Source organism: Chiroxiphia lanceolata, chromosome 11 (genome assembly GCF_009829145.1).
Source record: "Chiroxiphia lanceolata isolate bChiLan1 chromosome 11, bChiLan1.pri, whole genome shotgun sequence".
Taxonomy (NCBI): domain Eukaryota; kingdom Metazoa; phylum Chordata; class Aves; order Passeriformes; family Pipridae; genus Chiroxiphia; species Chiroxiphia lanceolata.
Genome location: NC_045647.1, coordinates 16,582,044 through 16,595,652, shown reverse-complemented (window position 1 = coordinate 16,595,652; position 13,609 = coordinate 16,582,044). Strand labels below are relative to the sequence as shown.

Here is a 13,609-nt window from a genome sequence, read left to right as displayed (position 1 = left end):
TTTCCACAGATAATTTAGTTCATGCATCTCCCAGCACCATGGTTCTTCTGCTTCTTCACCTGCTGCTGCAGGCAAGGGGCATCCTGGGGTGATGAGGAAAGGGAGTCTGGGATGTGCCCAACGCCACCGAGTGGGACCTGCAAAGACTTGCTGCTGCTGGTGGAACAGCCCTTGCCCAAAAGGCTGGGGTGAGATACCCTCGGGCGTGCTGGTGAGCACAGAAAGGATGCTCCCATGGATCCTGATGGGAGCTGAGGGAAATCCTTATCTGCTTGTGCTTGGCTGAGCCACTGCAAAAATCTTCAGAGCCTTCCAGAAGCAGAATTGGAGGGAGACACTGCGTGGTGATGGCATGAGGGGTTGAGGATTTGCCCTTTTTCCCTGTTTACGTGCTGAGGATCAATCCAGAGAGCCCTCAGCACGGGGCTGGTGCCTTGAGTGGTGCAGGGAAGCTGCCAAGCCTTTCCACAACTTTCCTCCGCGGTCCCTGCCGGCACCGGCACGGCGATAACTCCGGGGCTGAATGGCAGGTATTATGTTGTGGCACACTAATGTTCCCGTTAATAAGCTCCTGGCCATTCACCGTGTGTTTTACTTTGATACATCCCGACGGCAGCGCTGTATAATGGACTGGATACTGTAATTGTCCCCATTGTCACCACTTAATAACTTGGTACGATGTTATCGCAGTCATTCGCAATTTTTTTTTGCAAACTTTGATGGATAATATTTTGTTCTTAGTGAATAAAAAAAAATGAGGAAGTGGTGAAAAGAGGCCGAAGTTAGACAGAAGTCTGCTCTAATTGCAGGTTGGGCTTAATAATACAAATGTCCATAGCGGCATCCGGGCTGCTTTTGTCTCTGGGAATAGTCCGCTGGGCCAGCCAGGAAGGAGCTGCTATTAAATACTATTTATTCTTTAAAACATCTTGATCAGCAGGAATTGGCACTGTGCTTGGGGAATTTATTTTGCTTTGCTTGCTCTTGACAAGCCCAAGCTCAAAAACAGCAGCTGGGATTCCTGTTCATTTCCACAGGCAGGGATAAGGGGTGACATCCATGGGGTGATGTTCATGGGGTGGGTGCAAGAGCCATGGGAATGCCATCATGGTGAACAAGAGAGTGCAAATGTTGGTCTGCTGTGCATGGCATCAGGCATGGCAACAGCCTCAACATCTGCCTAAATATTTGGGGAGAACTTTGGGCCCAAGGTTGAGCAACTGTAGGTAAAGAGGTTTGCTGGAGCCTGGACAAGCATCTTCTCCATGTTTGAGCTCACTGGCTGCCTCTCCAGGTTAGATGGGCAACATCCCACCAAATATTTGTGGCTCTCAAGCATTTGTCAGCATCTCCAAATGCTCATGGTTCCTGACTCCACGTCTGGCAGGAGAAGGAAAAGTCCAGAAGAGATTAAACCCTGAATGCAATGAAAAGCAAGACAGGGAGGTGGATACAGGGCTGGAGTGCCCTGGGTGGGAGGCAGGGGAGGGCTCCCCAGCATCCACGAGGCAGCAGGTAGGGACCTAAATGAGTTTTCTCCTGTAACACATGTCCTGACCTTTTTTTAAAAATGAAATCTATTTTATTAATTTTTTCTTTTTATCAAATCTGTCCATGAAACATTAAAGATATGACTGTGGAAAAGGTCAAGAAATGTGTAGTTGTTGAAAACTTGTTCCAGTTGATGGCTTTTCCCTTAGGGAAGCTCTTCCACGCTTTCTCCTCCCCCGCCTCAGTCTTTAAAACAAAAAGTGTCAAGTTGCCTTGAATTTTGGGTTTAAGGGAAACAGTGAAACGTTCCTGGAGCGGGACAGAGGGAAGGGCACTGCAGGCTCCCAGCAGTGATGCTGCCCTTGAGGAGCTGCTGTGGCAGCCCAGGGAAAACCTGAGCTGGAAAGGATTTCCCCCCCCGCAAACGCAGACCCCAAGGAAGGGCTGTGGGGTCTCCAGCCACGTGAAGGGAGAGGCTCCTCAGGGGGCTGGTTCTGCAGTGAGGACATATCTCAGACAGAATTAATAAAGACAAAGCCTAAGGCATGGGTGTAGTGGTAAGTTGTTCTGTATTGAAGCTCATCAGGACAATTATATTACAGGAACAGCAGGAGTCTGTGTAAACCAGGAAATAGAACGTGGGGTGGAGTGGACACATCTGCCAGGAGTTGGGCTGGATGCTGGGACACAGGGGTGGGCATCAGACCCCCTTGCATTCATGGTGGTTGTTTGCTGCTCTTTGCTTCCTTCTTTTATTGTAACACCAAGGAAGCTGGGCCATGAATTGGTCTTGCTGGCTGTAAAGATGCACAGTTGAAAGATGCTTAAATTTTAGCCTTCAGACAAGAGAGAATAGGTGAATGGGGGTCAAAAGCAAAGCAACAAACATTCCAGTCTCTCAGCACAGCCTGGATTTGTCATGTGGTCCATAAGGATCAGCACAGGGGTAGGGGATGAAGGGAAATACTATGTGAGGATTTGAACAAGGAAGCAGAGGAGTGGGAGTCCCAGAGGGATGGAAATGGGTCCTAGCAGCCTGCAGGCTGAGTGAGTGCTGAGGTCACTGTGAGCTGTCACATTGGGAAGAGCCTTTTGGTGATCCCCTGAGCTTGCTCGCTTCCACCTCCCTGAAGCTTCCCCACCCCCCCAGGAGCTGTGGGGGATTCTTTGCTGTTTTTCTGAAAGTTTGAGCAACACTGGTTCCAACTATGGTGCTTGTTTTTAGAGCAAAACACCACTGAAAAGTCCTTTACTTGACTTTTTGCACTGCAGTTGCTCTTCTTTGGTGTTTTAAACTGACAGTGTAAACTGCTCTGTTGTCGTGACAGGGGGGCCTGAGTTGCTGCCCCCGTGTCTGACCTCTCTCAGGCTGTGGGAGGGTGGCTGGTGGCACTGAGGGACGTGACAAAGATGCCGCTTGTGTCCCTGAAGGGTTTCAAGTGGGAAAGTCTTTGAGGGCTCCCAGGAGGGGCTCGCTGGGGCCGTGGGGTGGTCATATTTTGGGGCATTCCTGGGGCAATTTCTGCACGCTGCAAATCTTCCTTGGCATAAAACCCCCGTAAGGGCGGAGCTCCGGCTGTGCCGTGGTGGTGCCGCACGGAAATCCCCGCGCGGCGGCAGCTCACGAACGAGGTGCTTTTTAAAGCTCGCACATCACAGCGCAGCAAGAGGTGATGCCTTAAAATAAATCGATTGCAAGTGGTTTCCTGTACAAACTTTCAACAGCCTCCACTTGAATGAAAGGCAGAGAGCTAAAGGGGAGGATTTCAAAGGCACGAAAGGCCTCATCCTCACGGAGCAGGGAGGTGGGGGCCGGCCGGGATGCGGGCTGCATTTTGGGTTTTCAGGGATGCCCTCACGCATCTTACGGGAGTTTCTCTGTTGCTGGCACCATGCAGAGCACTGCAGGGAAGGGGGAGCCACTCCTTGAACTTCTTATCATCTTCACATGGGACTTATTTCTCCAAAATAAGGGAGGATAATGATAAGGAAGGATTTATTTTTTTTCTTTGAAGACTCTGTCTGCTAAGACCTGGCCAGGCAAATTCCTCCTCCTCCTCCTGCCCAAGTGAGAAGCTGTATCACTTCCTTTTTTTTTTTTCTCTATTTTGAAAAAACCCTTTTCCTCCAAGCTCTAAGTAAAATTGATTTTTAAGTGAAACTATCTCTTATAATTGCTGCTGAAACGCCTTGTGGTTATTGTAATGGATTTTGAACTGTGACAAGTCCTTCCTGATGATCGTAACAGGAGCTCCACAGGTTATTTGAGGGTGGTTTAGAGAGCACCGTTAGATTGAAAGTTTGGAGTTTACCTGGGAGGAGATGGGGCTGGAGCAGCGGGCTGAGTTGCTCACTAAGGTGGTTGCTGACCCTCTCAACACTGCAGAGGCTGAGCCTGCCCTGAGAGCTCGTGCTGTAAGGTGCCATCTCCCAAAACTCTCAGTGGGAGCAACATCCCTCCAGTCTGCCACCATTCCATGGGAGCCACAGCATGCTGGTACAGGGGAAAAAGGAGGTGGAAGAAGCCCAGGGCAGCACCATCTCCTTCTCCCCAGCTTGGTGAATCGCCTGCTGTCACATTTCCCCAGCTCTGACCTTCCAGCAAATGCATCTTGACCTGAATTATTTCTGGTCATCTGAAACCTTATTGTGCAGCAAGCAGCTGCTTGTCACCCAGCAGGAGAGTCCCCAAGCCCTTCCAGAGCTCTGGCAGACCCGCTGTGCTGTGCCAAGATGCCGTGTTTGTGCTCAGTAGCTCGCCCGCCCTGTCCCTGCCGTGCCGCTGTCTCCGAGCACACGGCAGGACCCCAGTTTAGCTGTTCCCAAGGCAGCTGATGACAAGAGCCATGGGTAGTGGTGCTTGCCAGGCTTTCAGCTTTGGTGTGTGTGCCTGGCAGCCTGCCCAGGGCAGCTGGGGTGGGCAGCCCTGGCTCTGCTGGGACACGTCTGTCCCAGCCACAACTGAAGAACAACACTGGAGTCGTGTTTCTCAGGTGGTTTGTATCTGTCACCCCTCTGGGATGCTCTTGACATGCCCCAGCCCTTCAGCATCTCCCTGGAGGCAGCTGTGAGTACTCCAGCTTTGTCCCAAGAGAGACTTTCTTCCTTGCAGGCTGGGAACAGACTGGGCTTTCTCCACCCTGCTCATTTTGTGAGCTGATGCTTCAGAAGAGAGCAAGGGCTGTGAAATGAGCACAATTTAAAACTGCTGGGCATGGACAGCATGGAGAACCGTGCTGCCACAGGGCAGCTGAGTGCTCCTGCTTGGCTCTTCCTCTGGATGAATACTGGAATCTCGGAGCAGAGGTCCCTGCTACATCTCCATCAACTACAGAAGATGCAGAAGGCTGCCATGACTGCAAAGCAGTGTGGCAAAGGGGATGGAGGAAAGTGGTATTTCTCAGTTCCTGAGCAGAGGAGGCAAGTGTGCCTGGTTTGGCTTCCCAAGGGGCCACCTGCATCCCAAAGCTGGGCAGAAGCACATTCCAGCAGGACTTGAGCATGGTGGCATTTAGCACTACAGTTTAAAGTCACCTCTAATGAGGTAACGAAGTTTGCTGCCAGACATCCAGGGTGAAAAGCAGGAGAATGCGGGAAGCAGCGATGGCAGTGTGGATGGACACTCCTTCTGGGGGGGAAGAGGATGGTGAGAGAGGCCAAGCCTGCCTGTGCCTGGCCCCTTCTCTCCAATCCTGCATCCCATGGCTCTGTCTCACTGCTGGAGGAGGTGGAGACAGATCCTGCACCCTGGTGCTTGCCCTTCCTCTCCCAGGAGGGATGGGGCAGTGGTTATTTGGCATTGTGTTGGTAAAAACAGGAGCTGAGCAGGGTCTGAGCAGCTGAGCTGAGGTGTTGCTGTTGCTGGTCCCTAGGGGCAGGCATCCTCATGGGTTTACAGGGCACAGTGCCCCTGCCCTCCTCCTCCCCTCCTGGGGACCAGCTGGGACAATGGGGAGCAGGGGCAGCTCCTCTGCTTGTGATTTTGGAAAGCAAGTGTCCATCCTCATGGAGGGCAGGAGAAGGGTGACAGAGAGAGGCTTTTCTCCAAGGGGAGAAGAGCTGAAGAGAGCACCAGGCACAGCTCGTGCCGCAGGACGCCTGGTTCTCTGCACTGTCCTTTTTCCCTTGGTGCTCTGCTGTTTGTGAGAAGTTAAGCTCTTCTGGAGGCCTGAGTGGTATTTTGGGGTAGGGGAAACACCGTGAGAAGCAGTGCTATCCCTTTCCTCCTCCCATCTGCAAACAGATGGGTATCTCTCCTCTTGGGATGTTTCACTCCTCCCCTCCCTTGTGATTGTTATGATGGTGATGATGTTTTTTATTGGTAAAAACTGTGGCCCTGGAGAAGAAGGAGCAGGGAGAGATGCTGATGGGGGAACAAGAGCCACGTGCTGCTGGCCTGCAGAGCCATGAGTTACTAACCTGGTCAGTAAAATGATGGACGTTGTGGCTCTGGAGCTCATCCCATGCCCCATGGCCGGGTGCTGGCCGTGCCACTGCCCTGTGTGGGGTCTGAAGCAGCTTTGGCTCTGGTTTAGCTCCAGGTTTGCACTTGTGACCCTCACTGCTGGCAGGGCTGGCTCTGCAGAGGTGTCCCTGCTCACTGCCCTGCCAGACCTCAGCAGTGAGCACCAGCTGGTACAGCACCAGGACCTGGAAGCCCTTGGAGGATTTACCACCTGCTCTTTGCTAGTCACTGGGGCTTTATTTGCCCTCCCACGAGCAGGAGAATATTAGCAGCCAGTGCTGGCTCCAGCTCCATCCTCCCTCATGCACAGGCTGGATCCAGGCACAAGAGGAGGAGAGATGGGCTCTATCTACCCCTTTCCTTCTGCACAGCCAAGGGAATTATTGACAAACAAGTTAGTGCTTTGAAAGAAAAACGCCGCAGCATATTTGAAGCTGCCTCCTTGATCAATACTCAGCCGTGGCTGAGCCTGCTGCCGACTGGATTTTGGATGAGGGCTGCAGGGGTAATAAGAGCCCTGGGATCAACTGTCTCAGAGATTATTACAGGATGAGATGCTTCGCTGCTTTACAGTGTTTACTCAAGATTTATATTCCCTATGTGTATAAAAGGAGGTTGTCGTCTTTTGTCGCCGGTTGATCATTTTTTGATGGTGGTGTGTGTGCTATCAGTAGGGTCTGCTTAGGGGTGGGTCTGTGAACGGGGAGAGGATGGGCTGGGGATGAGAGAGGGAGCTGAGGTGGAGGGACCCTGGAGCTGGTGGCAGGAGGTGGGACTGTGAGAAGGAGTCCTGTGCCCTGATGCACACAGGCAGAAAGGATGGAAGCATGTGAAACACATGGCATGGGCTTTCCCCTCTCTGGATGCTCTGCAGTGACAGGTGTGGTTTCAGGGTGCCCCATCCATGGAGGAGAGGTTGGTGCCAAAGGAGAGGGCTTGTGCCACCCTCATTCCTTCATTGTGGAGGAGGAAGAGCTGCAAAACCAGCTCCTGGGGGATATTCCAGCCTGGGGCTTGGGTTTCTGGGTTTTGTCACCTGTGTTTAGTTCTTACCTTCTTGCCTTAACTTTAACCAGCATTTCCTACTGTGGGAGGAGGGCTGGATGGTCTGATGCTCGTGGCACTCTCCTGGTAGCACAGGGCTGTTTGAATCTCCAGCCAAGATCTCCCTTCCAGCTGTGTGCTCAGGTGCGGGAGGTTAACACACTTCACAGCGTTGGGGAAGGCACTGAGATGAGGGTGATAACAGTCTCACTGAGGGAGTTAAATGAAGGCTTAGCAGGAGCAGCTCTCCCTCAGAGCAAATATCCCTGGGCACACAGGGCTGCTGCGTGATGGGCCATTGCTGGGCCCTTCCATACCAGCTGCAGGGAGAAGCTGGGAACACCATTCTAGGCTCCCCGGGGAGCATCCCCCAGCATTGACATAGGCATGGGGGTCCTGTGTGGAGTCTCAGGACACAGGGGTGGCATTGCCACCATTACACAGGGCTGCTCAGTCTCCTCTTGCAGAGTGTTTGCTGTAATCATGTTTTATAAATCCAACCTTGGCCTTTGGCCTCCCTGTGCTGCTCTGGGCTCTGCTCTGCTGCCTCCCAAGTTAAACCCACTGATCTGACTGAGGCGGGAGCAGCCAGGGCAGGCTTACTGCTATGGGGGGCTGGGAGGAGAGATTTAGCAAATCATTGGACCAGTTTCACTTGGAAAGACTGTGCAAAAATATTGGAGCAATGCGGGAGAGCCCCAGGTGTGATGGGGGAGAAGGGGTGGCAAGGAGAAGGTGGGCATTACCCTGAGTGCTTGCTGTATCAGGGACAATCCCCCTGTGTGCTGGCCCCTCGAGCAGTGGGGATACCAACAGCAGGGGTGGTCCCCTCTGACTAGAGAGGAGGTTGTGGTCCCTGCCTGTGCCAGCCCCAGTGCTTTTCCCACCGTCACACTCCTGGCAGCTTTAGGGCATCAGACCAACTGCCCTCAAAAGGTGCTGCTGTGGGTGAGCGCCTGTGGGTGAGCTGTGCTCAGGGAGGGGTGAGTGAGCTTGTGGATGATCAGGCTGAGAAGTGAGGTCCTGGCAAAGCAGCAGCCATGTGTCTGGAGGTGCCATCCTCTGGCAGACAGAAGGTCACCCACCTCATCACCCCCTTCCTTTCCTGCGCAGCTTTCGGTAGGGGGGGCACACATCCCCACCGTGCCACCTTTGCTGCCACCTGTCCATGGCATCCCTGAGGCTCCTTAATCCCAGGCAAAGCAGTGTGCTGAGCAGGGAGCTCCTGATGGATCTGCCTGGGTGAGCAGCGAGGCAGAGAGGAGCACCACACAGAATACAAACGAGGCCAGGGCACAATAAAGCCCGTGCAGCACCTTCCCCCTCACAGACCCCGCCGTAGAGATCTCCAGACACCAATCCCTTGCAAATCTCCTGCTGGCCTTTCATGACCTTCAGAGTCGTTTCAATTCAGTGTTTTCAGCCTCTAAATCTCCTGTCCTTAGCCCTGGGTGACTTCTGGGGAAAGAACTGTGCTCTTTAAAGTGCCAGGGCAGTCCCTGCACCACAGCCTGCTGGAAATTTGCAATATTTCACACCCATGCTTTATTTTTGGTAATTCCTTGAATTTTTCTTGCTGTTGGAACCACATAATTGATGACCCCAGGTCTGAAGCCCTGGGAGGTTTTGGTGGCTGCCATGTACACCACTTGGCTCTCTGGTGCACTGCCTGCATCCGGAGCATCTCACAGTCCCTGCACGCACCACACCTTGAGCTGGACTGATTGATCTGTAACACTTGAAAAATAATGGTTTAATCATTATTAAGGATTAGAAATAATCCTTGAGCTGTATTGATCACAATAACATTATTCATGATGAACTCATCTGGCATTAATGCGGATGTCCTGCGGCAGCGCGTGGCTCCAGGCAGACCCCTCACCTTCCCTGGGGACATGTCAGGGGGGTTTATGGGATCAGCAACATCTTCCCTGCCCTAAGACACAGCTCCAGGCCCTGCTGTCCTAAATAGTCACCTCAGGGACCCCATCCTTGTTGGCAGTTTTGGAAAGTCCTGAATCCAGCTATCACCCATCTCATTTGTGTCAGCAGCCTGTCTCTGAGCAGAGAGACTGGTTGGGCTTCCCTCTAGCACCAGCCAGGGATGTGATAGGATGGCACTGCTCCCAAGGGAGCCCCCACCATGGCATCGCTCCAGGCCTGTCCCTGCACATGGATGGAGGTGGGCAGAGGATCCCCTGCCGCAGAGGAGGGACGGTTGGTTTCCCACTTGGTCCCTCTCTCCTCCCAGTCACCGTCTTGGTCACGGGATCAAAACATGTTTATCAAGGAAAATGCTGCAGGAGCAACAGCGGGGAGGCTCTGGAGGCGCTTCTCCTGGGTTGGGTGTCCAGTGACAGCCCGGAGCCAGCACAGAACACTGCTGTGACTGTGCCATCCTGCTATGGGCTCCCCCATCCCTGCAACGTGCTGTTTATCAAACAAGAACATCTGGATTTCTTTTTTTTTTTTTTTTTAAAACCAAAGTTGCGTCTGGATTGACTTTGACAAATTGACATTTTCCAGAGGAAAAATATCTTCTGTGGAAGTGTTGTTCCTGGGCGTAGCCTTCCCTTGCTGCACCATTTGCAGCCCTCCAGGCACCTCGTGCAAGGCAATGAATAGTTAAAGATGTCCATAAATCTTACCCCAGCCCATAATAAACAAACACATTCTTATCAAGTATAGAAAAATGCATATTTCATCACCACTGCCTTAAATGCAACTCAGAATAAATGCTTGTCTTTAATCAGCCATCTCAATATATAAACAGAGCACAAAAGCTTGGGGGGATGAGGAGCAGAATTGGGCCACAGCTTTTCTAGGCAGTTTCAAGGGGGCAGGGATGTGGCTGTGCAGGTGAGACCCTGCAAAACTACCCTGAAAATTCCCATCACTTGGCTTTTCTGTCCAGCCACATGTTGTCTCCCATTCCCTTCTCTCCACCACCGGAGCCATAAGGATTTTGCTTCAATGCTCAGCTGATAGCTGATCTTTCCCCTTGGATGCTGACCACTGAAAGCAAGCACTGTGATTTGGAAATCAAGATTAGGAGAAAGAGAAAAGATTAAACAGTAAAGTTTCGACCAGTGCGTGCCAAGATTATGCAGTGATGGATTTGTGTTTCCCTGCATCTGATAAGAACAAGCTGCATTCTCAGGCTGGGGAGGGGCAGATCTGTGATGTCTTTCAGCACTCATCACCTTACTTCTGAGTGCCTGAGCTTTGCCATGCTCACAGAAATACAGCATCCACTGCCGTGGCCCTGCTCCAGCCACACTGCCAGGGGTGGGGCTGCCACTGTCCTGCGGGGAACAGGGGACACGTGAAGGGACTTCCTTTTCCCTGAGCATCCATTTGGAAGGGCTGAGGCATTTTGCACCCCCGTGTGCTGATGGGAGCGCTGGAGGAACTGGTGACAGTGGGAATGGTGTCTGTGACGTGTGTGGCTGTGCCCAGGGCTCATACGTGTGTATGTGTGTGTGTGTGCTCTTCTAGCCAGACATTCTTCAGGCCCTGAGGAAATAAATTCCCAGGGATGGAGCTGGACTTCACTGCTGCCCCCGTGGGCTCCCACCAGCATGCCACATTCCCAATGAGCAAAGGAGTGCTATATCATCTGGGATTTGTGGTTCACCGCATGGAAGTTATGTGTGCAGTAGCACTGTTAATGATATGAGCATTATGTGAAACTCTGTGGTGCTGCCCAGCTGATGATTTGGGGTTGTTGTTTGGCCCAAGATGTCACCCCATTGTCAGTGCTCCTTCCTCCTCCTCCAAGCCAATTCAGTGCCTGGAAACAGCCAGAGCTCACCTCTCTCCCCATGCTCTAGCTGCCAGCATCCCTTGCATCAAGGCTGCCCTGGTGCTGAGCATTGACCCATCCTGCTCCTGGCGAGTCCTGCTTCCTCTGGCTACCCCAGTGTGGGCACGGGCATGTGAAGGGGTTAATCTGGGTGGGCAGCACTGTGCACCTCTGGGCCCCAGCACTGGGGCACTTGGAGGGGGTTTTGAAGCATTTTTGAAGGCTCTGCACAGAGCTGGGAACCATCAGCACAGGGTTCAGCCCTTGCCCTGTGCAATGAGAACCTGCCCCGCTCTGGTGGGATGCCAACAGCCACCAAGCTGGTTGTGTCAAGTGGCAGCGATTCCTTTGGAGATACTGGCTAGCTTCAGAGAAGGAGGGAGCAAGCAGGGAAAAACTGGCTCCCTGTGCCTCGGACTCCCATCTTCAGGGTGCTGCCTGCGATCCCTCCTCCTGCCCTCTTGCCTGTGTGGCAAGGGGGTGGCAGGGTCCTGTGGGATCCCCCAAAGAGGGATGCTAGGTGTCGGGGTGGCACCCATGGTTCTAGGTTGATGTGGGCAATACCTGGATCCTCTTGCTTTCCCTGGACTCATTTTTTCTCTCCCGTTTGCTTTGCAGAGACTTGCCAACGCGGCGGAGAAATTCCAGAAGGCTCACCACTGGCAGGACAACATCCGGGTAAGGCTTCCATGCGCGCCCCAGCCGCTCTCACCTCTTCCCTCCTAGATGCTGAGCTCCTCGGGGATGATTTCTGGCACCGGAGTCATTGTCCCATCCCTCCTTTCCCCCATTCCTGTCCCCCTCCTGAGTCACCGCTGGCCGTGCCGTTCGCTCGGCGCTTGGGTGGCCCCGGCCCCGCCGCCTGCCACCACTAATGAGAGCAAATGAAGCGATTCTGAGCTCGTTTCCAGCCTCGCCTCTGCCTGCACACGCCGTGAGGAGAAGGCAGGAGGTGAAGGTCGAACGGACAGCTCACTGCTGAGGGTGTGGGGGCTGGAGAGACTTTTACTTCCCCTCGTCTCCAGCAGCCAGGGGGTTTGGTGCTGAGAGGGGTTTCACGTGGGGTGTTAGCAGCGGTGGCTCATCTGGCACATGCCAGCATTTGCAGTGGGGGCTGTTTCTGGGGTAAGGAGCAATCTGGGCTGGGAGAGGGAAGACGTGGGTTTAATGATTGCATTTGACTTTGTAATTCTGGCGGTGATGGCACTCAGCAGGAACCTGAAGGATTCTGTCTGGAAATGCTCTCAAATTATAACCATAACACAAAAGGAAGGAAAGATTGTTTTTCTCCCAGTGCAAACGGAGTCTGCAATAAAAAAATACTCCTGAGCCACCCAGCCCCTTCCTCTGGGTTGAGCCAAATCCTGTCTGGCCCCTGTAGTCACTGAGGGGACAGCCTGGTGATGACCCTGCTGCCAGGCCATGCTGGTGTGTTTTGGACGGGTCTGTCTGAGCTGATGCCACTCATGCAGACCCTTCCCTCCTGCCACCAGGATTTCATGTGGAGAAAAAGAGGCAGGAGGGAGCAGAAGAGAAAGCAAGGGGTTGAAAGCCTGCTTTGCTTTCATTTGCCATGTGGCCAGTGTGGGATGGACACTTGTGGCTGTTTCTGCATCCCATGGGCACCTGAGGAGAAGGCTGAGCTCACAGGGGCCTTCCTGTCATTAGCAGTCATTAGCAGAAGCAGCCTCGCTAAGGAGAGGTGAGGTGTCCCCGCTGGCCCTCCTGCCCAGCAGACAGTTGTCATTGGCACCATCAGTCACTGAGACCTTTCTGCACGAGAGCGCTGCTGAATTACTGTCACCTCTTCCCAGGAGGCCGGTGAAGGGGAGGTTAAGAGGATAATGAGGCTGATGCCAGTGCCTTGCAAGGACCTTGACAGTGGACTCAGGGCTCCTGGGGAAAGTTGAGAGCAGTGCCAGGGGAGCTGCAGGCATATCCCATGGGCTGCCATCTCCATCCGTAATGTTGGCCTAATCTTGAGTGTCCTCCAGGGTCAGGAGCCCCAGGGCAGCTCATCTCTGAAGCTTGGCCATGGGCACCCCAGGGACATCGTGGTGGCCCTGTGCACCCCGTGCTGGGCTGGCATCCAGGGGTGGCTGCCTTGTGACTGGGTCATGGGCAGGGCAGGCAGAGCTGACACTGCATTTTCAGGGTGTCTGCTTATCCCCTGGTCCATAGGGATGGGCTCCTGCTGCACAGGCCCTCCATACCCCCAGAGAGCTCCTTCTCCATCCAGACCTGGCTGCCTTCCACTGCCAGGGGAATTACAGTCGGGATACAAAACATATTAGGAAAGGCTGTAGCGCTGGGGAGCTCTTGGCTCATTTTGCCATTCATGGCACAAACCTTTCAGAAATCCACTTCCATAGAAAAAAAATATTTTTAATAGCACTGTTTGCAACCACTTAATCAAGGTAATTAGGAGCGAGTCACCCAGAAACAATGTGCAGTGATGCGTCACCACAGAGCCTGACGCGGCTTTATCAGGACAGCCCAGGCCTGGCTGGGACACTTGATGGACTGGTCCAGCTCTGTGCACAGCTCCCAGGGTGCTGGGCATCAGCCCTGCCTGCCTTGGCCCTGCCTGCACCAGCCCTGGCTTCCCGGCAGAGCACAGGGATGGAAATGCTGTGTACATGTGTCTCGCTGCTGGGGTTGGACCTCCTTTTTCTGTCCTTCATCCATGAAGTGTCCGGCACGGTCGGACCTGTGTGCCAGCACCGCTGACACCGGCCCTGCAGCTGCTCCAGCTGGTTGCGGGGGCTGGCACAGGCAGCGGGCAGGGAAGGCGGCAGCACAGC

At 53.4% G+C, this 13,609-nt stretch overlaps 1 protein-coding gene across 5 annotated transcripts in view; it reads left to right on the top strand.

Moving 5' to 3' along the window:
* Nucleotides 1-13,609, top strand: part of CACNA2D2 (calcium voltage-gated channel auxiliary subunit alpha2delta 2) — a 238,463-nt gene that overhangs the window by 182,500 nt on the left and 42,354 nt on the right. For all 5 annotated transcript variants that reach the window (XM_032699030.1, XM_032699026.1, XM_032699029.1 and 2 more), the window contains one exon: nucleotides 11,424-11,483. In XM_032699030.1, coding sequence (XP_032554921.1) covers nucleotides 11,424-11,483 — 60 coding nt within the window. The remainder of the gene's footprint in view (nucleotides 1-11,423; nucleotides 11,484-13,609) is intronic.